Here is a 26129-nt window from a genome sequence, read left to right on the forward strand (position 1 = left end):
TTCCGATGGGAGGATTCGATAGGGAGGAAGTCCTCAAACTACTATTAGACTATTTATGCATTAATATTCATTGTTCCAATCAATTTCATAACAATAATTAAAATAAAGAGAATGAAGATAAAATTCAACGAAGGAAAAGAAAATAAATAAAAGAAAAACAAGAAAAAAAAATAAGAAAATAAGAAAAAGAAAAATAAAAACAATAACTCACCCAGGACGTCACTCCGAGCTCGGATTGCGGCTGGTGTACAAAGTTCTAAAAACAATTTTATAAGAAAAACGATTATAAAAAAATTAATTTATTTATATATAAATATTATTAGCAGGCGTATTGCTTAAACTTTCTCCGCAATATTTGACACTCACGATCAATCCCGTCACAAAGTAAAGCACTTCTTCTTTCTTTTCCTTCTTCTCTCCCGTCTGGGCCGCTTCGCCTCCTTTCCTTTTTTTCTCTCCTGGCGCACCGCTTCAACACTTTCTTCTTTTCTTCTCACTAGTCACACTTCGCGGCTCTTCCCCGGTGCTCCTCCAACCTTCCACCTTCTCTTTTTTTTTTCCCAGCTGCTCCAGCCTTTCTTCTTTTCTTCTCCATAGTCTCACTTCGCGGCTCTTCCCCGATGCTCCTCCAAACTTCCACCTTCTCCGAAGGCCAAACCGAAACTCCCGCAGAAGACTCGGATGACCTAAAAGCCATCCCAACCTCATAAATTTTTTCCAACTGTGTGCAGAAAACTTCCACACACAGTGTTTTTTTTTATGAAGAGACAACAATCGAGTTGCTCCCCGTCACAGAATATTAAATCAAAAGAACAAGCAAAAAGGGATCGCGAGAATTCAATCTTCCTCGTCTGGAGTCAGAGAACAAAGTGAAGATGAATCATTGAGGACGGAACGGCACAGCATATAGCCGACTACCTCCGTATTCCATCAAGGATCCATCTCACCCATCACTTCATCCCTACGAAGAAGAAAGAATATTTAATTTTCTTCAAATTCTGAAACGAAGAGATAGCCGTTAAATATATATATATATATAAAGGTAAGGAAGGACACTCCTCAGAAGCTCGGACGGTAATACCTTTCAGCTTATAGCCGCAAAGGCCCGTAGATCCAGAGGCTTCTGGGAGGCAATCACCTACGAGACGTTAAGTCTCAAGACACACACAACAAACGACTAGCTCTTATGGTATACTAACAAAGATAGGACAGGAAACTCTACGTTACAAGGTGGGAAAGGAAATTGATGCTTAGGAACACTTGCTTCCCGGGAAAAAAGGCGTGAAACCTAAAACTGGAAATCTGAAGGCAAGTGTACGTGGAGCCTAGCCGGGAACAATATTGAGAATCTATTGATTCTCTATCCGACACCACCAAACGGAGTTGGGAGCCGGAATAGGCTATCTTCCACTTGATTCAGAAAACCTGCAAATACGAAATTAGGCCTGAATCCAGGAAATGTTGGGCCTGCCCTCTAGGTCGTTATCGGCCACGACTTGACTTGATCGACTTGATCTCCTATATTCACATTTATCATTACACTTTCTAAAAGAATCAATTCCAAAGAAACTTCACAAAATTAAAACTCGATGTATTATTTTCTGTAATTTTTTGACGATGAATTGTACATGCGTTCTCGATTTCAAGTTATGATCGATAATCATTCCGAGGTACTTTACCTCATATACTTCCTGCAGGTTGGTTCTCTTAAAACTTACGATGTAGTTCTCACAATATAAATTTCTAATTAATCCTATTCTCATGAATGATGTTTTTTGTTTAAGTTAACTATTAACTTATGGGAACTCAACCCTATTTAATCCATTATTTATAGCAACGCTTCCCTCACTTATTTCCTTACTTTTACCTTTAAAAACTAAGGCAGCATCATCTGAGAATGCTATTAACTTGCTGTTTGATTCGTTTAGGAATAATATTCGAAAATCGTTAACATACAGCTAGATGAGTAAAGAACTCAAAACAGAGCCCTGAAGTTACCGTGTTTAATTACACTATCCTGTCCAGTAATTTTCTGCACCACCGCACTCTATTTCCTTTCCATAAGATAGTCAAAGTGAATGCTCCCTAGTAATAAAACACATTTTTAAGGTTTTGTGTAAAACAAAACCTTGTTCAAATTGATTCAATGTCTGTCTGTCTGTCTGTCACACGCATTTTTCTCCAAAACAGCTAAGCCGATCGATATTTGGTGGACGGATGGAAGCTATGAAATCCCACGCATACAGCGAGTGGCATAAATTTAGGTGGAGTTTAAAGGGGGGCTCCCCATACATGCAAAGGGGAGATTCAACAATTTTTTTCACCGGATATAGTTGTGTAGGGTATCAAATGAAAGGTCTCGATTTGTACTTTCCGAAACTGATATTAGTTTTGGCATAAATTGCAAAGTGCATTAGTAAGGAATCAAAATGCACGCCCTTGAAGTGAGACAGGACTGATTTTCGGAAACTACCCAACCTAAAAATTCGAAAAAAATCAGGGTGGTGTGCCTAGATGAAATCTAGGCCTCAAAATATGTCCTATTACGATATCTGCTCAAATGAACTTACTAATAGTATATTACTTACTTACTTTTTAGAAATTTACTGAAAAACCCCCCTTAAATTCATCCCAGGACTTCCGAATTTTGTACCAATCTGGCAATTAACGCCAAAGTGATGGCAGTTCAAACTTAGCAATTTCACGGAATTTACTGCTTCCAAAGCCATGCAAATCAGATCCTGACGTCATAATTACCCGGACATTCGCGTGAAATATTAAAGTCGCATTTATGAAGAATCTATTTATCTGCAGCCCTTTTTAAGGTTTTGTGTAAAATACTTATGTCAAATCTAATTTTCGAGAGATGTCCCATTCCGGTATCTGTTCAAATAAATTTACTAATAGTATATTATCAACTTTTAGAAATTGACTAAAAAACTCCCCTTAAGTGCATCCTAGGTGTACTAAATTTTGCACCGGACATAGAGGACAGTCTCATGCATACACATGCCAAGTTCCATGAAAATCCAACTATTAATGTCAAAGTTATAGAAGTTCAAACTTATCAATTTCGTGCTAATTATGATAACAGCATCCTAGGCCATACAAATAAGATGCTGACGTCATAATTAATGAGAATAATTGAAATTCGAGTGAAATATTAAAATTCCATTCAAGAAGAATCTAATTCTCTCTAGCCCTTTTTTATATTTGATGTTGGTTAAATTGTTGGCATTTGCTAACAATAGTAAACTCAAGCGTATTGGTTGACCATTATCAACACAGGGCTTTCCATCAAATGACTTATTTAAATCGCTTTCTAGAGAATAGAGGGCAATGGAATTTTTAGCTATATTATACGGAGCTGTCGTGCACTCGTCGCTCCTCACATCTTTTTCTTTTTGTTCAGCCATCAGTTCACAAGCGGGGTCGGCTCGTGGTGATCGGTTTCGTCATTTTATTTTATCAAATGTCTGATCAGGATGTAATCTCGAGACCTTTACATCCAGCGTATCAAGCCACCATTATTTTGACCGGCTTTTTGGCTGCTTACCATTGCTTTCGATGTTCTGACCAATATTGATTGTTGAATTCTCGTTAGTATGAATTACGTAACCACACCATCGAAAACGCCTGTCTTGCAGTTTTCCCACGATCGATGCAAACCCACATCGATCGCGGGTATTCTCATTTCAGAGGTAATCAAAACGTGTCACGCCACCAGTGCAATGCAACAGCTTCGTCCCCATTACCGCAAGACGCCGTCCATTGTCCTTTATAGTCGGCCAACACTCAGAACTATAGAGAGCGGCAGACGGACAACATTGCAGTAAATTTTAGATTTGAGACGTGCGTTGATACGTCGATCACAAAGAACACCAGTTGGGGATGAAACTTCATCCAGACTGCATTAATGCGTGAAACAGTTTCATTACGCGGTTCTCCATTGGCTGATAGTATTGACTCGAGGTATTTAAATCGCTGAGTTCTGGCAATGGCAGTAACCTGCCCTTCGAGATATTTAAATCGCTCAGTTCTAGCAATGGCAGTAACCTGCCCAGAACTGAGCGATTTCAATATCTCGAGTCAATGCTATAAGCCAATAGAGAACTACGTTATGCTCCTCACATAGGGAAACACAAAACCTTTTATATCTGAAGCGTCAAGCTTCCGGTTTCCCGACTTCTCCTTTATCTAGAGATTCATATGCAAACCCAGTTAGATCACACATAACATCAGTCGTATCACAGCTCTTTTTAAATCCATATTGATTGATCGCAATAACATTGTATATGTCTAAATGGGAGAGCATCCTTTTCTTAATGCATTTTTCGAAAATTTTTGCAAATTTGAGATCACTGATATTGGACTGAACTACAAGTTCATCATTAATTCTTTTATTCCACTCTCATGAAATATCTCGGGTCAATGCTATCAGCCAATGGAGAACCGCGTTATGAGGTTGCTTCTGCATTAGCGCAAACTGGATGAAGTGGCGTTTCAAATCGAAAATTTACTGCAATGTCGTCTGTCCTGTCGCTCTCAGTAGGTCTGAGTGTTGGCCAACTATAAAAGGCAGCTTGCGGTAATGGAGACGAAGATGTTGCGTTCGACTAGTGGCGTGATTCACATCCGAAATGAGGATATCTGCAATCGATATGGAGTTGCACCGATCGTGGAAGAATTGCGAGAGAGGCGGCTTTGATGCTATAGTCACGTAATTCGCGCTAATGAAAATTCACAATGCATGGGGATTTGTAAGCCTCGCGATAACATCCATATTAGGCGTTTGATAGATGATAAATATTTACCCTGCATTATACTCGCATTAAATATGTAACAAAGAGGGACGTTAATACGTTAGAAGATATCCCATCAAGAACTGAAACCTTTGGTTTAAGCTGGTTAATTTGATATCGAATTTCTCCTTCTGTTATTTTTGAAAAGTCACATTGTAATTTCAACGTGGTATGTGTGTTCGGATAGCTGAGTGGTTAGAGCGCAAGGCTGTCTTACGGAAGGTCGCGGTTCAAATCTCACTGGTGGCAATGGAATTTGTATCGTGATTTGACATCGGATACCAGTCGACTCAGCTTTGAATGAGTACCTGAGTCAAATCAGGATAATAATCTCGGTCGAGCGCTATGCTGACCACATTGCTTCCTATTCTGTAGTGTACCGTTACGGTCTTGAATGAAGTGCTCTAACACACTTCAAGGCCCTGATCCAATATGGATTGTTGCGCCAACGATTATTATTATTATGTGTGGGGTGGATAGTGTAATTATTAGAGTTTACGACCGAGTTCGATATTTTTTACCTATATATATAAAGTAGTTATTAAATTGATTAGTTACCAAAATATTATCAGTCAATTTTCGACTAGTGTCATTTTTGATTTCAAGTAACCTATCTTCAAATTTTTTGCCATACGCAATCTCTTTAGTTATACTCTATGGTTATAAGGGTGGTTTTCCAGCCAAATGATACTATTCATATAATTTCTATATATTTTATGGGTACTTTTTAAATTAACATCTTCTGGATTCTTATTAGCAAGTTTCGCCAGTTTATCGCGTTGTCTTATCGAGTTTACTAATCCAGGCCTGATTCATGGCTTAATGCATTTTGAACTTACTTTGTTTTTAAGTGTTAAGTGTGATGATCGAGATTACTATCAAATTCTCCCTCGAAAAATCTATCTATCTATTTGTAGTGGTTATAATGGTGAGATGCCCTCTAGGTTACCCAGCGCTCTAACCACTTGTAACCACTTGAGCCATCCGGACATTCTTTATTAAACACTGGTAAAAAAGAATTGCATTTGGGTGCTAATTTTCATCCAAAACTTAGGAAACATTAATATGGTATCCCAAACAAATCAAATTCAGTACCGGATAAAATCAATAATGGAAAAATTAAACCTAGCAGAATCTCAATTCTGAGGAAGCAAATGCCATAAGAGATCTATGTACACGATATAATGACATCAACTCAATCGTACTTCAATTCTACAGCGTAGAATACGCATGAAAAGCGATCAGCCCCGTGTTTGTCAAAAACGATATGGCCTTCCACAATCACACAAAGAGAAAATCAATAAGCAAATAGAGGGTATGTTGGGAAGGGGCGTAGTAACACTATCCTTAGAATTCGCCTCTATTGCTCTATTCAGGTGAACCAAAAATAGTAACGGTGAAAGATGCTTTTCTACTTCCCAAGATAGAAGATATCTAAGACCAACTGGGAAATAGTTGCTTCTTCACCAAATTGTATTTAATCAGCAGTTATCTCCAGGTAGAAATCCAAGATAGCAGTCTGGGAAAAACTGCATTCAATAATAACTATGATCGTTATGAATTCGTCCGCATATCTTTTTCTTTGATGAGAGTATTTGATAGACTCAGAGAAAGTAATCCATAATTAAACATCGACAAATGTTGATTTCTCTGTCGAAAAGTTGTTTATCTAGGACACAATTGAACGGAGGAAGGAGCCCTACCGGATCCAGGCAGGACCGTTTGTGTGGAAAATTTTCCGGCACCACGTAACGTCAAACAGGTGTAATCCTTTCTTGGCCTTGCAAATTATTATAGGAAATACAATCCATCATTTACCAAGTTGGTAGCTCCTGAAAAGTCATTTGCATATATTAAACAAGTTGGGAAACCGGAAGCTTGACGTTTCAGGTATAAAAGGTTTTGTGTTTCCCTATGTGAGGAGCATAACGTAGTTCTTCATTGGCTTATAGCATTGACCCGAGATATTGAAATCACTGTTCTGGGCAGTTTACTGCCATTGCCAGAGCTGAGCGATTTAAATATCTCGAAGGGCAGGTTACTGCCAGAACTCAGCGATTTAAATATCTCGAGTCAATGCTATCAGCCAATGGAGAACTGCGTAATGAAATTGTTTCAGGCATTAACGCAACCTGGATGAAGTGGCATATCCCAACTGGTGTTCTTTGTGATCGACGTATCAGTGCACGTCCCAAGTCCAAAATTTACGGCACTGTCGTCCGTCTGCCGTTATCTATAGTTCTGAGTGTTGGCCGACTATAAAGGACAATGAACGGCGTGCTTCTGAGTGTTGGTCAACTATACCCGAGTCTGCACGGGGACTCATTCGGTCCACCGGTCAAGATAGAATAGACCGGTCGAAACCTTACCAGGCGTATACTGGTACCATGCGAACCGGGGTAGCCCCTGGACTCTTATACTTCGGGAGAATTCCTGTCGTATATGAGTACAGCTCGGTTGTTTGCGGTTGGCCCCCTAGCGGGAGCTTCATGGGGGCTGTTGGTGATGCTCACGTTCAACGCGGGTGCCGTATTCCTTAGTTCGGTACAGATTTAGGTAGGTCTTGCATCCACCAATATGAATGTTAAGCCATATACTTGCATAGACTGGTACCGTTACCGCTTGTCACAGCGGGGCTCTGATTGTGGTCCCAAAATCAATATGTGTCTTAACAAGACCGTAGGATTAAGTCTCCACGACAGGTACCTACGTTAAAACCCCAAGAACTTAACATCCGAAATGAGGATATCCGTGATCGTTATGGGGTTGCACTGATCGTGGAAAAGTTGCGAGAGAAGCGTCTTCGATGGTATGGTCATGTAATTCGTGCTAATGAGAATTCACCTTTGAAACATACAAAATCGAAAAAATATTGTAACAGTCTGTTTCAGACAACCAAGTTCAGACAACAATGTTGAATTGCTAAGGTGTTCTACTCAAACAATCAATTCATCAAATTGTTTAGAAACGCTGCAAATATTTAAATGAAAAATGAAAAACTTCTGCTTGCAGAAAAAAAGAAGATTTGTAGTCTTGACATTCGTTTGTAAAACGCTAATTAATAGTCAGCAAAAAAGGCAAATCAGTTTATATATCTCCTCCTTTGGAACAAATCAAACTTGCTTAGAATACGAATGGCTCTAGAGAGCTCAGTTTGCCTATAGTAAATCAAACCACTCTTTAAGCAAACATATTTATATCCCATCCCGAACAGTTTCTATTTACTCTCATAGTATACTTTAGCGATGTTCGGAGTAAGATGGCCCCCAATAAATGAATCTCCAAACAAATTCCATTATATAACTGTTCTAGGCGCTTGTAAGCTACCATCACTTGAATTTTTATTGAATTTCGAGTAAATGAAACTATTATGGCTGAATCAGATCTTGGGATTTTCGCATTGCCACTATGCCAGGCGACACCCAGTTTCAGCTAGCCTTGTCTCGGCAAAAAGGGGCTCTGCCGAGATCAACTTACTTTCCCCGATAAAATTGAGGTCATGGCAGCCAATTATGAAAAAACAAAAAACAACAAAAACATAAACCTGTTAAGCAAACACAATTAAACCTCGATCTTGAAGATCCAACCCCGAGTCAAGGGGCAACCCTAAGCTCATCGATGGAGAACCTGAGTCTAGACTCTGATTCTTCAGTTACTCAGGTGGGAACCAATCCAATTGGGACCCAGTCCTTAACGGACGAGCCGAAGCAGGCCTCTTCTGTCAGCACTCCTGACCCCAGGCTCCAATCGGCGCCACCTGCTGAGGCTTAAGTCTTGCCAATGGGTAAGCACCTGTCCACGGACAGCAAACAGCCCTCGGGCAAACCGCCTCCGGGAAAACCGCCTTCGGGCAAAACGCCTTCGGGCAAAACGCCTTCGGGCAAACCGCCTCTGAGCAACGCAAAACCCAAGACCTGCGTCAAGGTTGAGGGGAAAGGAGCGTTCGGTGCACCTGCAGCTAAGGGGAAACTGAAGCGGCAGCGGTCCTCGGACGATCCTAACTCTTCGACACAAAAGGCAGCAAAGAGGGCTCGGCCGGCAACGACTAGGCCATCCTTTGCAGCCAAGGCTATCGAAGCCTACGGGTGGGTCCTATATGACGACTCTAATCCATCCGGCTACGATACTAAGCAGTGCGAACAGCTTAGGAGAAAACTCCTCCTAGCTGTAAGGACTGCGTCCACGCAAGGCATTAACTTTTGCTTTGAGTTAGTAGGTAGTCAGGGGTCTAAACTTCCAACATCCTCACCTATTGTATGCCAATGGAAGCGATCGACCCTGCTCCTGCATGGTAGTCTCAAAAGACTTCCAGGCTAATTTGGTTAACGACCTATGTGATGGCGACACCACATCGGCTAAGTTAATCATAAAAAGTCAACAGGGAGATAAAGAGATACTATGGTGCTCTGCATATTTTCCCTATGACGCTGAAGACGTTCCCAGTGGAACATTCATCAGAGCTATCCAATATGCCAAAAGTAGAGGCATGGGGGTAATAGCAGGATGTGATGTTAACGCTCATCACATATGCTGGGGACGTTCGAACACCAATGAAAGAGGATCGAGACTACTGGAGTATCTAGTAGGAACCGATTTGCAGATCCTTAATTTTGGTAATGAGCCCGCTTTCTTCAACGTGGTCAGGCGAGAGGTCGTCGACATCACGATGGCATATCCTGACATCGCGGCTCTGATCGGGGAGTGGATAGTATCCAACGATATCACACTCTCGGATCACAGACGCATTCATTTCGTAATGGGCATGAATCCACCACCATCCACTCCATTTCGGAATCCGCGGAAGACAGATTGGGTGATGTATAAAATAGAATTGAACGCCCGAGTTACGATCGCTTCCCAGGGATCAAATCCATTGCTGGAATTAAAAAGACAGCCCAGATGATCACAACTAGCATGAGAGAAGCTTTCGAAAAAGCTGCCTACTCAAGATGCCAATGAAGTGCAAAACACCATGGTGGAACTCGGATTTGGCAAAACAGAGGATGCTCTCAATAGTGTTCTGAAGGGTGATTCAGGCGCTAGCTGGAATCGCCATAAAGAGGCACAGAAGGCTTTAACGAAAAGCATAAAATCGGCTAAACGATCATCATGCAGACGCTTTTGCGAAGAGACTAACTCTCTTGAGGCATTCTCAAAGCTGAAGCGGACTCTGGTTAAAGAACGTAGCCAAAAACTGGCTTATTTACGTTTACAGAATGGGAGGTACACAGAAAGCGATGAAGAAACGGCAAACCATTTGCTTGAAGGGCACTTCCCAGGCAGCATCCAAAATCTAATCTCGGGGCTAACAAGTGCATAAAGCCCTCAACCGGGAGACTGGAATCTGGCACGGAAAGTAGTATCACTGGAGCGAGTAAATTTTTCATTTAACTCGTTCCATAGATACAAGTCTGCAGGTCCGAATGGCATCATTCCTGCGCTAGTAACAGAGGGAATGGGTGCCTTGGGTCTACATATTCGGAATATATATCGCGCATGCCTAGCACACGCTTATATTCCAATTAAATGGCATGATGTGAAGGTGTTATTCATTTCCAAACCAGCAAAAACCACCTCCACAGACGCAAAAAGCTTCCGACCGATCAGTCTAACGTCCTTTCTGCTAAATGAACTAGAAGGACTACTAGATCGGTTCATACGGGATACACACATTCCTAAGTGGCCACTTCACTATAGGCAACACGGAGACAACACTCCATGAACTTACGGCAAAAATTGAAAAGGCGATGTTCGAAAAAGAATACGCCTTAGGCGCATTCATGGACATCGAAGGTGCCTTCAATTATACCTCATTCGCGGCAATTTGTGATGCGGCAAGACAGCATGGAATCGAACCGCTGCTAATAAGTTGGATCCTTCACATGCTAGAGTGGACAAAAATCCACATATCGGTCGGCTAGAAGTGTATTGAAGCAGGATGTCTCAGGGGCTGTCCACAGGGAGGGGTCCTCTCTCCACTGTTATGGCTCTTGGTAATGGATACCCTGCTGTGGCTCCTGGAGGACAAGAAAGTCTTCGCGCAAACATTTGCGGACGACTTGGCCGTAATAATCACCGGCAAGTTTGCGGACACAATATGTGACCGCTTGAATGCAAATCTGCATGAAATCCACAGCTGGTGCCTCCACAATCGACTCACGGTGAACGTTAGGAAGACTGGACTGCTTATGTTCACTAGGGCCCTCAGATGGGGCAGCTATACCTTAGCAGGGGCGGAAATCCAGTTGGCACAAACAGTCAAGTACTTAGGAGTACATTTCGACTCCAAGTTAACGTGGAAGCATCATATCCAGGAACAATATCAGAAATCCTACAGATTGCTCTGGGGCTGTAGGAATGCGATAGGTAAGACCTGGGGACTTTCACCAAAACGGATATACTGGATGTATACATCCATAATAAAACCCATTTTGATGTATGCATGCATCGTTTGGTGGCCAAGACTGAACTTTGCTAACAGCAGGAAGCTGCTAATGCAGATTCAGAGACTTGGTTACCTAAGTATTACTGGAGCAATGAGTACTACGCCGACTGCGGCACTTGAAGCTAACCTAATTTTTGTCATCAGGTGCTGCTGAAACTTGACCGACTGAACAAAACATTCCTGATGTGGGTGCCGGGGCACTCTAACATCGCCGGTAATGAGGAGGCTGACAGACTGGCTCGCAGAGGTTCTGGATCCACAATGGTGGGGCCAGAACCAGCTCTTGGAATTCGACCATCTACTGTCAAGTCTACTCTGCAGGGTAAAATTTCAAGGATTCACGCAGCCGAGTGGAGAAACTTGGACTCTTGCCGGCAGACGAAAATCCTTGTGAAAGAGCCTAGGGCCACTAGAGCGGCACTTTTGTTGTCCCTTAAGAAGTGGGACATGAAAACCCTAGTGGGGCTTTTAACGGGACACTGCTCCTTAAACTACCATATGGAAAAGATAGGGGTATATAATCGATTTTGCGGGCAACCATGACCTTGTACTTATGAATACATACTCGTAGTTCATCAAACGATTGTCCCATCTTCCTACATTTTATAGTGGGAACAGTAAAACGCAAATTGAATATATCCTCGTAAGACGCCAACATTTTACCACTGTTACTGATTGCAAAGTCGTTCCCTATGAGACCATCGCACCTCAACATCGACCGTTGATTGCCGTCCTGCGAATTAAGCCACCGATAAAACAGAGTGAGGAACGCACTGGCCGGCCGCGCATTAAATGGTGGCGATTTGGTGAGAAGAAAGAAGAAACGGTCTCACTCATACGATTGCCAACCATTACGAATGTGGAAGAATCATGGAACCAAATGAAAGACACGATCCACAAAGCGGCCTCTGCCACCCTTGGGGTCACCAAGCCGGGTAAGCGGTACATCAACCGAGACACTTGGCTTTGGAATGATGATGTTGAAATGAAGGTCCGTGAAAAGAAACGCCTCTACCACAAACTTCTACCCAAGCGAACCATTTCAAAAATCTTTACGATAAATTGGACACTCGAGATGGCGAGAGAGATCTGTATCGACTTGCTAAAAGCCGTAATGAACGCACACAGATATCGAACACTTTTGTTGCGTTAATGACACGAACGGTACTTTGCTTACCAACCGTCCGCCGAGGAGGCAATAAAACAAATGAAATCGGGGAAAGCAAGAGGACCTGACGACATCGCATCGGAGCTCTGGAAAGCGAAGAGCTGGGACCCAACACTGTGGCTCAGTGAATTCTTTAACCGGGTTATCCAGGAAGGAAGAACACCATCTGACTGGCAAGAAAGTACTACTGTTCCAATCTGGAAAAAGAAAGGTAGTCCAGCAGAATGTTCAAATTACCGTTCTACCCGGTTACTTTCCCATACCATGAAGATTTTAGAATGCATTCTTGACAACCGTATTCGCGAAATCGTTGAAATAACCGTGAATCAAGCCGAATTTGTCAAGAACTGCGGAACTACTGACACAACACACGCTGCGCGGTTACTCATGGAGAAACACCGTGAGAAGCATCGCCCTCTTTACATTGCCTTTCTGGATCTAGAGAAAGCGTTTGACCGTGTTCTATACGAACTCATCTGGTATGCTTTACGACAACACTTCGTGCCAGAAAAACTCGTGCGCTGGGTTCAATTGCTACCATGATCCAAAAAGTAAAGCTCGAAGTATGGCGGGTGTATCAAAACCGCTTCGTGTCTCTGTTGGTGTTCATCAAGGAAGCGCCCTCTCACCACTCCTCTTTGTCCTTGTTATGGACACCGTCACACGGGATATCCAACGTCCAGCGCCTTACACACTGCTTTATGCAGATGATGTTTTCCTAGCATCTGATAGCAAAAATGATCTCGAGCAACTTGTTCAAAAATGGAATGATCGCCTCATGCAACACGGTCTCAGATTGAATTTAAACAAAACTGAATTTTTGACGACCGATCCCCATGTGATCTGCCCAGAACTGAGCGATTTAAATACCTCTGGTCAACGCTATCAGCCAATGGAGAACTGCGTTATGAAATTGCTTCACGCATTAACCCAACCTGGATGAAGTGGCGTTCCACAACTAGAGTTCTTTGTGATCGACGTATCAATGAACGTCTCAAATCTTACCGCAATGTCGTCCGTCCAATCGCTCTTTATGGTTCTGAGTGTTGGCCGACCATAAAAGACAATGAACGGCGTCTTGCGGTAATGGAGACGAAGATGCTACGTTGGACTAGTGGCGTCACACGTTTAGATCACATCCGAAATGAGGATATCCGCGATCGTTATGGGGTTGCACCGATCGTGGAAAAGTTGCGAGAGAGGCGTCTTCGATGGTATGGCCACGCAATTGGTGCCAATAAGAATTCATTTGCCAAGATTGGTCTGAACATCGAAGTCGATGGTAAACGACCAAAAGGGAGACCTAAACAACGGTGGCTTGATACGCTAGATGGGGATTTGAAAGCCTCGAGATTGCACCCAGATCAGGCATTCGATAGAGCCAAATGGCGAAGCCGATCACGACGAGCCGACCTCGCTTGTGAAGGGGACAAAGGCTGAAGAAAAAGAAGACGGAAAAGATTGGGCTAGTGGTTTCGACTATGTGCAGCCAATGTGAGGTGGAGGAGGAGACGGCCCTGCACTTTTTATGCAGCTGCCCGACATCCTCAGATCTCAGACACCTTGGCAAAGTTTTCTTCAATGAAGAATCTGCACACCCTCTGCCTCTAGAGAATGTTCTCAGAATCGCTAGGGCCTGCGAACATCGTAGGCAGGAAGCCATTGAATAGGGGATTTACGGGGATAGTACAATGGGCCTAACAATGGCCTGAGAGCGGCTCCCCCCAGTATACTAAACTAACTAAGCATCGCCCCCCTGGAATGTACACTTCGGATCAAGAAAAGGCGTCTGTATACCAAACAAGCTTGTCTGGTACGCATAGAATAAAGTTCGAAGTGTGGCAGGCATATCAAAACTGTACCGTGTCTCTGTCGATGTTAACCAAGGAACCGCGCTCTTTCCTTTTCTTAATTCATGCCATGATACACCTTGCGTTGGATTCATGGTGTAATCCGCTATAACCACATCCGCGACAAATACGAGGTTACATTGATCGTCGAAAATTTGCGAGGTGTGATTCGTGCTGAAGAGAAATCAATAGCTAAGGTTGGCCTGAACATCCAAACCGACGAGAAACGACCAAAAAGGCCGACCGAAGCAGCAGGTTTGATAAACTAGATGGCAACTTGAGTCTCTCGATTCAACCCTGACCAAGTCTATGATCGAGGAAAATGACGAATTTTATCCAGGCGGATCGACCGTGCCACCGAACAAAGGCTAAACAAGAAGAATTACTCCGGCACAATTTTATTCTTCGGAATTCACCGTTTAAATTTCTTAGCATAATGGCAACTGCGCTTAACTTGTTAATGTTTATACAAATTCCATTCCTCCAGACAATTCTACGCAACTTTAAATTACAGGAAAACTCAAGCGAAGATGGCAATTTTGGTTGTATTCATTTGGTCCATGAGACTTTGGGGATGTCGAAATGTTCCGTGAGACCGTCCAAATGCTCATTGAATTTCTCCACTCTCTGCTTGTGTGTCATTGAGGCTTTTTCCAGAATTCGTTTGTTTTGCTGCAAAGACACAATCACAATTCAATCATTATCATGTATCGTAAAGACGATATTTACCATTTTTTCCTGCATTTTCTTAAAGGTCAATTCAGCATTGGTCAGTTTCCGTCCAGTTCCTGTTTGTGTTTCCGCATTTTGCTGCTCTTGAATAGCCTTTTCCAGCTTTTCTGCATCTTCACGCTTTTCCTGTTTCTTTTTTTTCTTTTTAATCTGGGAATCCGACTTTAGCTTGAGTCTGCCCGCGGGGACGTCATATTCCGAGGGCATTTTGACGATGTCGATAAATAATCAGCCCAAAGTGTTGCTATAAACTTTATTGTTGTGTCTTCTTCTTAGCGAGTATTATGGTTAACCATATGCTCCCATGTGGCAGTGTTGGGAAGAATATGAATCGAAAATTAACTTTCATTGGAACTTTTTATATAGAAATGGAGTATTTTATTTTTGCGTAACTCATTTCAGCGAGCTACAACTCATGTATGTGCTCCACTTAAAAATTATTTTCAACTTCGACTTGTCCCAATTATTCGCTGAATATAAACTGTCATGCGGCAGTACTAATGATGCCGGCTGCGTAAAAGCGACATAGATACGAATAAATGTCAACGAGAGCGTAATGGTGAATAGTCCATCGAAAATGACAAATTTCCAAAATTTTTCAAGTGAAGTGATTTGTCGACAGAATAACTTTTAATTAAGTGTCCGATAGTGCTACCCGTGCCGTCCGCATCTGATTTGGCTAGAAGATTCACCCGTATCCCTAGAAAATGGCCTCCAGTTGGCGAATACGCAAAAGAAGTTTTCGTCCTAAAGGTAAACAAAATATTTTTGATTGCTTACGACTGTATTGAATAATCATCACTCGCAAACTGCCCTGGAATGCACTTTGACAATCGATTATGACATTTTATGTGTAATAATTAATAGACAGGACCAAAATTAATGGATGCTAATTCGCTGTGGTTCGCAATGGCAGGGTGGGATTTATTTTGAGAGATTCGTAACCCATTTTTTGTAAACATGTCGCTATAGCTTTGCCTTATTCGTAATCATTTTTTTTACTTCCGTTTTTCTTTCACTATTTTTAGATGTAACCACGCTTATTTATAGTCATTCAGTGGATTTTCGCGACAATGTGCGCGTTTGGGTGGAAGCGGTGTGTTTTGATACCCGGAGCGGAAACAGTGGGTAATGGTCGTAGCGTGCAAGTTAAGGAAAGATGAAAACCGTGACATAGGTCAGCAATGCAAGCCTTCGCTGAAGGCAAATGCTCCTGGTAGTCGGCCCGAAGCATTCCGCAGTCGTTTCCGGCTTGTGTGCATTTTTACTCCAATTGGTCTTGAGTCATATTCTGACTCATTTCCTACCCAGGCTCTAGGTCTGACTTGGGCTCAGACCGGCTTAAAAGCAAGCTTCTATAAAGAAGTAACGCGACTTCTATGAAAATTATGACCTCGCTTTCAGCTTCAGAAATTTTTTAGGAAAAGCGAAAGCGATCTGAGTTCAGTTGCTGCTGTGGGTTTTTTGATAGCACAATGTAAAGATCGCCTCATCTCGAAGTAGATGCCAACCACTAGGATTTAGTGGAAATACCGGAACGGGACCCCGAAGCTGCCCAGAGACAATAAATGACATCGGAACCATGTGCAACATCTCGAAAGAACTTGGAGGTGGACGCAAGCCCTTCGATGGATCTATGGGGGACGTTAACCGTGGATCCCTCATTCATGATGATGACCAACTGCAGTGATGGAAAGAGCACTTCACCACGATCCTCAATCGTATCACACTCGGTGATGTTCTGCTTCTTGTGGATGATACGGATTGTTTTTCCAAGTAGTAATCCATGTGGAGCTGTTCATCGTTGTTCAGTTGCTACTTGCACTTATGGGGAAATCCTGAGAAACCGAGATTTTTCTCAGAGAGTGGAAAAACGAGATTCTGTAAAAAGGCCTCCGTCTTGAGTGCAACATTTCGAGGGTATTTGTTCCCTGCTTTTGCTAAGATAATAGCTAACATTTTCCAGGAACACATTAAAGAATATTCCGAAAGCTTCGTCGACAGAGAGGAGGCTAGTTTTGGCTCTAGATCCCTCTACACTGACCACATCAACCTCTTGCGGATAATTTTAGGACAATGCGAAAGTTCCAATCTGTTTGACTTCCTCTTCACCGATTTCGAGAAAGCTTTCGACAGGGTGAGTAAGGAGTGTATCTGGAATTCCCTACGCAGGAGGGGCATACGGGGGAAAATAATAGCTATTACCAGAGTGGCATATCTTCTTTTTCCTTGGCCTTTGTCACGGGGGGTCGGCTCGCCGTAATCGGTTGTGCCATTTTGTTCTATCAAAGGCCTGATCTGGATGCAGTCAGAAATTCCTATCCAGCGTATCAAGCCACCGTTGTTTCGGCGGTCTTTTGGTCACTTACCATCGACTTCGATGTTCAGACCAATCTTGTCAAGTGAATTCTCGTTATGATGAATTACATGACCATACCATCGAAAACGCCTCGATGATTGGTGGAACCCCATATCAATCGTGGATTTCCTTTTTCGAATGTGATCACGGAGTGTCATGCCACTAGTGCCACGCAACATCTTCATCTCCACTACCGCAAGACGCTTTTCATTGTCAACACTCAGAACCATAGCAAGCGACGACGGATGACATTACCGTAAATCTAATGTTTGGGACATTCATTGTGGAACACCATTTCATCTAGGTTTCGCTAATGAGTGAAGCAATTTCATAGCGCAGTTCTCCATTTGCTGAAAAGATTGACCCGAGACATTTAAATCGCTCAGTTCTGTTGAAAAGAAGACCTTATTAAAACACTGTCTGTCTGTCTGTCACACGCACTTTTCTCAGAAACGACCGTACCGATTGGCGCGAAATTTGATAAGAAGGTACAAACTGTGAATCCCCAAACATGCCGTTAACTAAAGGGGGGGGGGGGATCCCTTACACCTAAAAGAGGGATATACATTTTTTTTAAAAGCGCATATAGTCTTTTGGGATATCAAATGAAAGGTTTCGATTAGTACAGGGTGCGGTAGCATAACTTCCTTTTTTCAAAACTCAATAAAAACTATTGTATGCATCGGAAAATATTTATTTAATTTTTATAATGTAGGTACATGTCTATAGTTTTTATTTACATTGTTTTGAAGATCAAATCTGTTAGGTGACGTCGCCCATTCTCCATACATTGCGTAAACCGATTTCTGGCGTTTGTCATGACTCTTGTTAGCATAGCAGGTGTTATGTTGGCAATTTCTTCTTGGATGTTGGTCTTCAAATCTTGTAGGGTTCTTGGACGGTTCACATAAACACGGGATTTCAAAAAACCCCATAGAAAAAAATCACAAGGGGACAGATCGGGAGAGCGTGCCGGCCATTCCAAATCGCCTCTAATTGAGATAAGGCGCTCTAGAAAGTGTTCTCTCAAAACAGCCATCGATACTCTTGAAGTGTGTGCTGTTGCACCGTCTTGTTGGAACCAAGTGTCCCCCAAATCCAAATGTTTTGTTTGTTAATCGACCCACACAAATGAAACAATAGCACCCTCGGGAACGACATCAAGAAGAAGCTCACACGCGTTCATCCGAGAATTGAAGTCACGTTCTGAAAGTTCCTGCACTATCGCCATCTTATAGGGATGAAAATGAAGATCATCACGAAGAATTCTTCTCACAGAACGATCGGATAGTCCAAGGGCAGATGCGTGTTTGCGCGCAGAACGCCGTGGCGATCGCAACATTGACGCTCTCACTGCTTCAATGTTCTCAGGTGATCTAACGGGCCGAGGGACTCCAGTTCTTCCTTTTGTCGCACTTGTAGTTTGTCTGAATGTAGTGACCCATGTAACAATTGATTTGCGGTCTGGGACGGGAGCCAACGGGGCTAAATTAAAGCGATTCCGAAATGCACGCTGTGTTGCAATAACCGAACATCCGCTTGAAAAGTAAACCTCAACGGCAAAGGCACGCTCCTCACTATTCCGACGCATGATGGCGACTGAACCGTGTCGGGACAAAACTTTACAGTATCCCCTCTTGAACGAGGCCAATAGCGCTCCGTTATGACATCAACTAACTGAATGGCGCGCATTTTAAAAAAGGAAGTTATGCTGCCGCACCCTGCATTTTTCAATATAGATACTAGTTTTGACATTGGTTGCAGGGAGGGGAAGTGCGGAGGTCCCAAACGGGCAATTATTACTAAAGGAACCGTTCTCAGAAATTACGTAACCGAAAAATTTGTCTAGCCCTCAAAATACTCTCCGTTGCGATGCCTCTTCAAAAAGTATATGACTATATTTTGGAAATGGACTGTGCTGATCTGCGGTTTGCAGTTCCCACTATAAAATTTAGGGAGATGAGGTAACCGTAGCAAAGTACAAAGTCGTAAGTATTGGCAAAATGGACAATACGAACTGTGGAGCGTGAAGCGTTGGGTAATCGTCTTATTGAAAACGAATTTCTCTACAGGTGTTCAGTGGCTCATCGTTTAACAAATTCCCCTAATTGGTGTGGTGAAAACTTAAATAATAATCGGCGTTTAAGTTTCCATGCAACTCAAAGGGTCCAATAATTGTTTAAAATTCAAAAATTCAAGCACATGTTGATTTTAATTTGATACTGAGAATGGTCTTGACATCAATCAAATTCACTTGCTAGCTATGCAAAATAATGTAAACATAATTATTTGTCTTTTTTAAAGGTCGTTAATCATCAAATTCATTAATCCATAGAATTTTGTTTGAAAATTGCGGATCTCCATGATTCCTCGCCAACATTTTTCTACAAAAATCACTTCTAAAATCATAATTAGCAGGTGGCAAATTCTGCCACTTCTCGCAGGGTTGGGGAGCTGCAGACCCTTAAGTTTAACTTCGACCGATTGTATGATCCAACTTTTGCTCGACAGTGGGAAGCATCTTGCTAATCAGACGGCAGATATTCTAAGTAGCCCTCCTGAGAATGTCGATGAGCATTAAGGGGTCATAAAAAATGCTTTTTTTCTCGGGCGTTACACAGGTCGTTGGTCAAGTCGGAAGGGGCGTCATAAGATCTGGCTGACTGGGAAATAGTGGATGCGGATCGATGAACGGAGGGGATTAAGGTTCTATTGACTGCTGAGCCCCGATACCGAGTGAAATCCCGAGAAATTCAGTGTAGTGTACGCCAGGACAAGGGAGGATTTCCCATTACGCTAGTCAGGAAATAATTTCAGAAGTGTATACCGCATCACGAAAAAACTTGGATGTGGTTTTTCGATGGTCCTGTGAAGGACGTCAACGATCGAACATTCATTTACGATGACGAGCAACTGAACAGGTGGAAAAACACGGCGAACGGCGATCAATGCAATCAAACTGAGTTAAGCCGCTGGGCTTAACGGTCTTCCTGCAGATTTATTTATCGCTGTACCTGAAGTTACTGCTGATCTGCTGCTTTCACTCCCAGAGAGAGAGAGTAGGGGATGAGATCGTTAAGATTGTAAAGAAAGATATCGGTTTTGAATGTGACAATTGGTTGCCTGCTCCTTGCCGCCGCAAAGATGATAGCTAAAATATTTCTGAAACGCATCAAAGAACATCTCGAAAACTTGATCGTCAAAGAACAGACTGGTTTCTGCCCCGGATCCTCCTGCATTGATGGCATCAACACCCCACGGTTCATTTTAGAACAGTGCGCAGAGTCTAGAATTTGTCTGTATCTGCTATTCATCGATTTCGAGAAAGTTTTAGCGTGAACAGGGAGTGTGTTGGTGCTCTCTACGCAGGAGGGGCATTCCGGAGAAACTAACAGCCATTATCAGAGCGACGTATGATGACGCAAAATATCACGTGAAGTACCGAGATAAAATTTCGCAAGATTTTGAGGTCGAAATCGTAGTCGGGTATGATTGCATCCTGCCACTGACATTATTTCTTCTTGCTATTAGTGACATTATTGATACTGCCTTGTCCGGACATCGTGGAGGAATTCAATGGACTATTACATTTTCCTCAAACACTTTCGACTACGCTGATGACATCTGTTTGCTCACTCATCGACAGACCTTGGCCAAATGGCTCTAGATTTGGAAAGTGAGATAAACCGAGTTGGACTAAAGATAAACGCAAACAAAACCAAGGTTAACAATCTGACGAGTCATCGCACTCTCCCTACCTGCATTAATGGAAGGAGAGCATGGAAGGCGTCGATCAATTTGTAAATCTAGGAAGCATGGTTACTATCGTGGCTCCGAACTGAATATTTCTCGACACATTAACAGCACCAAATCCGCTCTCGCTGCTTTGTCTAAAATCTGGAAATGTAGATATCTCAACAACGAGATCAAGTTGAGATTGTTCTGTTTTAGTGTCTTTTCTGTGCTGCCATATCGGAGTAACACATGGAAAGTGAACTCCACTGTTACTCAAAAACTCCAAGCATTCGTTAATACTCATCTTCATCGTATCATCGGAGTGCGCTAGCCTTCAAACGAAGAAAATGGTCGGCGCACAGGGTTCGCACTCGTGCGCACTGTGATCGGAAAACGGAAATGGCAGTGGATAGGTCACATATTAAGGAGCGGCGACAATTGCATTGCGGACCGGCCCATGCCGTGGAGTCAATTCTCCCAAGATGACCGACGAGTGCGGCACTTCAAGGGCACATGGCGCAGAATAGTAAAGGAGGAGCGTGGGTGTCTTGGGAAGTCATGAGGGGACCCGAAACGCATTTCAGGCACTAGGTGTGCTCGTCGCACTATACCCCATCAAGAGGTAAATGGCAACCAAATATAATGCCTGATAATACCGGCAAGAACGGGGCTCATGATGTTAACCATGGGATTGACGCCAACGTTCCAATGCCCACGCTGCAAAGGAAGAAGCTAAAGTAGGAGCTAAAATGAGACTGCAGTTCGCTCTCTGGGGGAGCTAGCGAAGTATATAGGAATCCGTGGGGACCATCATTTGATCATCCGAAAAATCGAGGTCCAGCGGAAATCTTTTTCACTTAATGCCAAACAGATTGGCCGAGTTGTTTGAAAATTATTCTATACGGACCCTCCCCGAGGATTTTCTACTTTTCAATATGAAAGAGTTGCAAGAAGCAGGCCTTTCTATGAAAAAATGAGAAGGTACTAGTTCCCGACGGTATCTTAGCAGAACCATATAAACTGGTATTTTACACGGGAAGGAAACAAATAGTTCATTTTAAGAGGAGAGAAACCGACAGAGGACAACAACGGTGCGTCGTCAGACTACCAACTTACATCTCCCTGTCATCCGAGAACTAGTCTGGAACCGTTTGAAACATTACTTCGGGCTGGCCCTTCCGCTCTCCCGGCTTTTGGGGCCTTCAATTCAGAGAAATCCTTTCATCAATTATAGAGTGGGGTGTGGCTGAGGCCTGCCCCATTCAAATGCCCTAACATTAAAGTCACCGCCTACAAGGATTCGTTCCTCCATGCCCGAAATGGCGTCCTCCAAATTATGTAGCCTGCCCTGAAAGTCCGGTTTTTCCTTAAACACCTACGGACAAAGCCATTCCCTAGGCCTTGGATAATGACATAAAGTCGAACGCCATCTCGAACCCAGATGGCAGCGGTATCCGATAAGTCGAGAAACAATTAAGTCGGACCTTCATTCCAGTATTGCTCGCTGATTAGCAGTAGGACCTCTATTGCGGACTGCGCTAGCAACTGGTGAACGGTTGCACTCCGGTGCATGTTAATCTGCTGGATGCGGGTCATGCTAGTCGCGTCGTAACCCTTTCTGGTTCCCTCTAATGATTGGACACTGTCCTGGACCCGCAGTGTGTGCACCAGACGTGCCACGATCTTTGCAGAAAGCGCAATTTTCGCTCTCATTGCAGATCTGTCGGGTTCCTTGCAAGTTGCTTACGTGTGTCCATCTTCCAGACACCTATATCACTTGGTGGGGGTTATCCAGTCTGTTCTTCCTTCCCTGGTATTTCTTCGATTTTTTCTTGTTTTGTTATGTTTATTCTCCACGGCAATTCCTGCTGATCCCGGAACTCGCGAACACATCAGCGCAACTCGGGGCAATATGGTTTGCTAACACCAGTTCAATGCACACTGCCCGGCCAAGGTCCCGAAGGAGCGGGCTCCTGATACACTTTACAACTGCCACGCCACCTTGGCAGAGCTAGGCTGACATCACCCCATCGGCGTCGTTAAAAAACTGTCGACTGCTCCGGGGACTCCCAGTGTGTCCCGAAGTGTATCGTTCATTCGAATCGTTAAAGATCATCCTTTTTTCTTATGGAAGATGGTATGGAATTCGCCACCAACTTTATGCAGAACAATGGAAAAGGCTCTCTTCGGGCAACATTATCCGAGAGGTACTGAGAAGCACTGACAGATGGATCCGTATTGCACATTACGTTTGAGAACTTATTCTTGCGAAGAAGGTTGAGCTCGATCGGTAGAGGGATCGGATTGCAGGGGATTTTTTAAACTAGCAATTTTCTTCCTCCTCTCCCCTCCTTTGGGTGGCAGGGATTTCCTGATTTGAAGGTTCCTTAAAACGGCACATGTAAATAAATTATTTGTCTTAATTTTTGGGAGTTCTAATTTTCGAGCGGATAATGCCTATGCATCCGTATGCGGTAAAAATACATACAATAATACATTTGAACTTGATTAATTCGAAATCGAAGGGACCAACGAAAAACTTCGAATTGTCCAAAATTGAAATTACAGAAAAAGGTCGAATTATCTTCGATTTTCCAACTTCGAATTATCATTTGTTATTTTTTATGGCAGGTGAGAAAAAGAAAGATCATTGTTGTGTTTTAACAGTGGACTCATAAGGCAAATATGTATGTATGAACATTAAGATAAATTTTACAAAAAATAATCTAAAATATTGCTCGAAAGCACTTTGTAAACTTTTGAAAAAAAAGTGGACAAATGTTTAAAGTATGCTGTACATTTTATTTCGACGTTCACAGTGTATGTTGTGGATGTGGACAATAGTGTTTCCTTATATAAATAACTTTAAGCGTCCAGAATCTAACCTTTATGATCGTTGAAACCAGTCTCTAATCTGCCGCGCGAGAATAATTAACTACTACGTCCACCATGATGGTTGCTCAAAGTGCTGATGGGAGGAGTAATTGGTTCATGAAATACATGTCACCTTTGAATTGTAAAAGAAAATATTGTTTGAAGCTTGATAAAAAATCCACACGAGCATGCAAAAAGACTTATTTGTTTCTAAATCAATCTAGAAAGCTTCCTTTTTTACGCATCCCGCTCGTATTTTTCATGATGTTCACTTGGTACTGGTTACTACGGGATTTTCTCCGTAAGATCTGTCTAAATACCGGATTCGTCGGTACGTTTCACACATTTGGCCCTGTGGAATTTTGGCATCATCAAATGTTTTTAAGAGTGTGGAATCTTCTTTTTCTTCAGCCTTTGTCCCATTCACAAGCGGGGTCGGCTCATCGTGATCGGTTTCGCCATTGGGCTCTATCGAATGCCTGATCTAGGTGCAATCTCGAGCCTTTTAAATCCCCATCCAGCGTATGATGCCACCGTTGTTTAGGCCTGCCTTTTGGTCGTTTACCATCGACTTCGATGTTCAGACCAATCTTGGTAAGTGAATTCTCGTTAGCACGAAATGCGTGACCATACCATCGAAGACGCCTCTCTCGCAACTTTTCCACGATCGGTGCAACCCCATAACGATCGCGGATATCCTCATTTTGGATGTAATCAAAACGTGCCACCCCACTAGTCCAACGTAACATCTTCGTTTCCATTACCGCAAGACGCCGTTCATTGTCTTTTATAGTTGGCCAACACTCAGAACCATAGAGAGCGACAGGACGGACAACATTGCGGTAAATTTTCGATTTGAGACGTTCGTTGATACGTCGATCACAAAGAACACCAGTTGTGGAACGCCACTTCATCCAGCTTGCGTTAATGCGTGAAGCAATTTCATAACGCAGCTCTCCATTGGCTGATAGCGTTGACCCGAGGTATTTAAATCGCTCACTTCTGGGCAGATCACTGCCACTGACAGTGATTGTGCCTGTTTCATGGGGATCGGTCGTCAAAAATTCAGTTTTGTTTAGATTTAATCTGAGGCCGTGTTGTATGAGGCGACCATTCCATTTTTGGACAAGTTGCTGGAGATAATTTTTGCTATCAGATGCTAGGAAAACATCATCTGCATAAAGCAGTGTATAGGGCGTTGGATATCCCGTGTGACGGTGTCCATAACAAGAACAAAGAGGAGTGGTGAGAGGGCGCTTCCTTGATGAACACCAACAGAGACGAAGCGGTTTTGATACACCCGCCATACTTCGAACTTTACTTTTGGGATCGTGGTAGAGCAATTGAACCCAGCGCATGAGTTCTTCTGGTACTAAGTGTTGTCGTAAAGCATACCAGATGAGTTCTTGTGGCACACGGTCAAACGCTTTCTCTAGATCCAGAAAGGCAATGTAAAGAGGGCGATGCTTCTCACGGTGTTTCTCCATGAGCAACCGCGCAGCGTGTATTGCGTCAGTAGTTCCGCAGTTCTTGACAAATCCGGCTTGATACACGGTTATTTCAACGATTTGGCGAATACGGTTGTCAAGAATGCGTTCAAAAATCTTCATGGTATGGAAAAGTAACCGGATCGGACGGAAATTTGAACATTCTGCTGGACTACCTTTCTTTTTCCATATTGGAGCAGTAGTACTTTCTTGCCAGTCAGATGGTGTTCTTCCTTCCTGGATAACCCGGTTAAAGAATTCACTGGGCCACAGTGTTGGGTCCCAGCTCTTCGCTTTCCAGAACTCCGATGCGATGTTGTCAGGTCCTGTTGCTTTCCCCGATTTCATTTGTTTTATTGCCTCCTCGACTTCAGTTGCACTGACATGTGGAACTGGTCCAAATGTCGCCAATGATTGTGGAAGTGGAGGATGAGCAAATTCTTCAGTTGAAATCTGCTCGAAGTATTCTCGCCACCTATCCGTTGCGGCTCGACGGTTGGTAAGCAAAGTACCGTTCTTGTCATTAACGGAACAGAAGTTCGATATCCTGTGTACGTTCGTTACGGCTTTTAGCAAGTCGATACAGATCTTTCTCGCCATCCCGAGTGTCGAGTTTATCGTAAAGAGTTTTGTAATGGTTTGCTCGGGTGACAGCAACCGCTTCCTTTGCTTCTCGT

General features: G+C 43.0%; 2 protein-coding genes across 2 annotated transcripts in view; one reads left to right on the top strand and one right to left on the bottom strand.

Moving 5' to 3' along the window:
• Positions 1 to 14645: 14645 nt before the first annotated feature.
• Positions 14646 to 15265, bottom strand: LOC119656948 (protein FAM32A-like). The gene is made up of 2 exons (XM_038063661.1): positions 14995 to 15265; positions 14646 to 14937 (listed from the first exon to the last, which is right to left on the bottom strand). The coding sequence occupies exons 1-2, from the start codon at positions 15202 to 15204 to the stop codon at positions 14815 to 14817; spliced, it is 333 nt and encodes a 110-aa protein (XP_037919589.1). The 5' UTR covers positions 15205 to 15265; the 3' UTR covers positions 14646 to 14814.
• A 241-nt stretch (positions 15266 to 15506) lies between these two features.
• LOC119656947 (rapamycin-insensitive companion of mTOR) overlaps positions 15507 to 26129 on the top strand; it is a 32016-nt gene continuing 21393 nt past the window's right edge. The window contains exon 1 of the mRNA XM_038063660.1: positions 15507 to 15750. Within this exon, the coding sequence (XP_037919588.1) occupies positions 15705 to 15750 (46 nt within the window). The 5' untranslated portion in view covers positions 15507 to 15704. The remainder of the gene's footprint in view (positions 15751 to 26129) is intronic.

This window comes from Hermetia illucens, chromosome 5 (genome assembly GCF_905115235.1).
Source record: "Hermetia illucens chromosome 5, iHerIll2.2.curated.20191125, whole genome shotgun sequence".
Taxonomy (NCBI): domain Eukaryota; kingdom Metazoa; phylum Arthropoda; class Insecta; order Diptera; family Stratiomyidae; genus Hermetia; species Hermetia illucens.